The 2741-nt window shown below is 32.6% G+C and overlaps 1 protein-coding gene across 1 annotated transcript; it reads right to left on the reverse strand.

The window, feature by feature from the left end:
* Window positions 1-1465: 1465 nt before the first annotated feature.
* Window positions 1466-2260, reverse strand: HELRODRAFT_184445 (hypothetical protein; the record flags this gene model as incomplete). Its single annotated transcript, XM_009027784.1, has 3 exons — window positions 1466-1746; window positions 1806-1982; window positions 2194-2260. 3 exons carry the CDS (start codon window positions 2258-2260, stop codon window positions 1466-1468), a joined length of 525 nt encoding a protein of 174 aa, XP_009026032.1.
* Window positions 2261-2741: the final 481 nt, after the last annotated feature.

A 2741-nucleotide genomic window follows, 5' to 3' on the forward strand; every position in this document is an offset into this window, starting at 1 on the left:
CGAACACATCGACATTAACAACAGCAACATCATCAAAAACAACAAAAACAACAATAGCAACAACAACAACATCAACAACAGCACATCATAAAACATCTTGATGGGTCCGTACTGCCTCCTAAATACTGAACAAGAGCGATAAAGTATTTTTTAAAGATGTTGATTGATATGGATCGATTGCGATAAAAAATGTAAGAAGACAAATACTGAGACCGGCCATTGAAATACCATTCGTCTGGTAGACTTTTCTATTGATGTCTAGCCAGGAATGACCTTAAAATGTTATGGGGACTATTCCTTCTATTACCTTACCTAAGTCTGAATCTTTTAATTAATTTTTTAGTCCAAGTTTTATTTTAGATTTTAGCTTGTCTCTTTCTTTTCAGTTTTGCAGTGTTGCTGAAGGTCATTACTTTCATCTACGTAAAACAAAAAACCCTTGCTTGCCCTTCTTTAGTGATCCTACTCTTTTCCTTTTTGTTACCTTTTTAGTTTTATTAAGGATTGATTACTGTAACTCGCTCTACTATGACCTTCCTGATTCTACACTCTATGTTTTAAGTGAAGCTGTTAACTCTGATGCTCATCTAGTAATTCGTGCCTCTTTCTTTTTTTATATATCTCCCTCCATATCTTGTTCTCTTGCCCTAGCTACCTATAAAAAATAGAATAATTTTTATAATTTGCACATTAATGTATAAGTTTCAATTTAAATTATCTCCTAAGTACTTATCAGATATATTAATTGAACCTAAACGTGCCGGTTTACGATGTTTTTCTTGCTCCCACTTCTTTTTAAATCCTGTTAAATACTTTTATGTCAAATCTGCGTTTGCTTGTTTTGACCCTTTTCTCTGAAACTTTTTATCTCAATCTCTAATTACTTCTCTATCATTTATGATTTATGACATTTACAGCGGATCTCAAGACCCATCTGTTTGTTAAATTTATTGAGGGCACTGTTGTCGCGGGAACGACGCTTCAAAATCTTATTGACTGATGGGAATGGTTATTGTAACTTGCTCTACTATGGTTTTCCTGACTCTAAACTCTATCCTTTAATGGATACTTAGTGAAACAACAACAACAACATCCACAGCAACAGCATCAACGACTGCCCGACTTCAGATCGGTCCGTGAAAAAGAGCTGTTTATTCAAAATTCAACTTTTTAACGCCCTGAGCTAGAACCACTTAAATAGATAATTAATTAGAATAGTAAGAATTTGACATTTCTATAGATGGATAGATGTGTTAAATTTTACATTTTCTATATTTTCGAAATTTTCTTGCACTTGCCTTATACGCATCCGATAAATTATGTCAAGAGGGAATATTTCTTGAGACAAAAGATTTGAATTATTTTATATTAAACTTTAAATTGATAAAATTTTTTAATGCGTTTTCTTTAACAAATCGAAAAGATTTAAGCTAAAAGTTCATTTTCGATCAATTAAAATTTAATTTTAAATTTCCTCTGCTTGGCAAAGAGCGCAAACTTTGTTGCTGCACGGAAAATCGTTAGCAATCAATTTGCCATCCACTGAGTACATATGCACGCAGTCTTCATTGCTCATGTAATCATCCGGTTGGCCGGAAGCCCAGTTCAGTATGTTAGCTACCTTTCCGCAGTCGCAGGTGTTAAAAGCATATATCGAAGGTTTGGCCGTGTTCCAGTAGAAGGTTTTAGTTTTGTCTTTTCTGCGACCAGCTGTCCAAAAGCCATACACACTACCTGTACATTTTCCTGTCAAATTAATTTAAACAAAAATTTAAATGAAAAAGTGTAATAGAGTAAAAACTAACCGGTGAAGTTTTTGTTCAAGTAATTGTTTAGACTATTCACGAACGGCATCGTATTGACGATTGCCAGGTTAGCGTTCAGATTTGAACATGCTGTGTATGCTTCCTCAGCCGTCTGCGGATTCGTCAGCATCTTCATACATCTTCCTTCCACACCCTCAAAACCCTTTGGACAACCTCCTGTGTTGGGACAAATTTGTTTTGCATATTTTTTATGAAAAATTAAACTTCAACTTTAATAAAAAATGATGGAATGGCTAAAATAATCTACAATAAAATTGGTATAAAATTGAATGTTTTTTAATAGTAATTTATTTAAAAGTTTTAAATAGTAATTTATCTAATTTATCACCAACAAATTAACATCAACTAATTAACATCACCAACATACCTTCAATGAGTTCTGCAAACAAACCAAAAACCGCCAACAAAGCTAAGAATTTTCTTGAACAAGACATCGTATTTGAGTTTTCAAGGAATGATAAAACAACTTGAAGATGATGCATCCTAATATAGTGTTTTAAATGATAAATAATCAATAAGTTTTTTCTCTTTTTGAAATGTAAAAATGACTCTTCTGAAGTTTTTCTCGTCTCGACGTTAGGAGATGGCGTGTAAGATGATTGATGTAATTTCTCGCTTGAAAGGAGTCAAGACGACAAAATGAACGAACATCACATTTTCGATCGATAAGTGATATTAGAAGAAAATAATATTTATATGTTTAGTTTTTTATTTTTACAACATTTTTATTCTTCTTTTCCGAGGTTTTTTTTAAATAATATCTGCTAAATACTTATGAGTAATAACTACGATGTGAAATACAATCATTAACGTGGTACTGGGTATAGTGTTACTACTGTTTAAAAAATCTCCCAGTTACCATGCGTGTTACACTTCCAAAGCATATGATCAGTTATTTTGCTGTAAATTTACAGA

Source organism: Helobdella robusta (genome assembly GCF_000326865.2).
Source record: "Helobdella robusta unplaced genomic scaffold HELROscaffold_505, whole genome shotgun sequence".
Taxonomy (NCBI): domain Eukaryota; kingdom Metazoa; phylum Annelida; class Clitellata; order Rhynchobdellida; family Glossiphoniidae; genus Helobdella; species Helobdella robusta.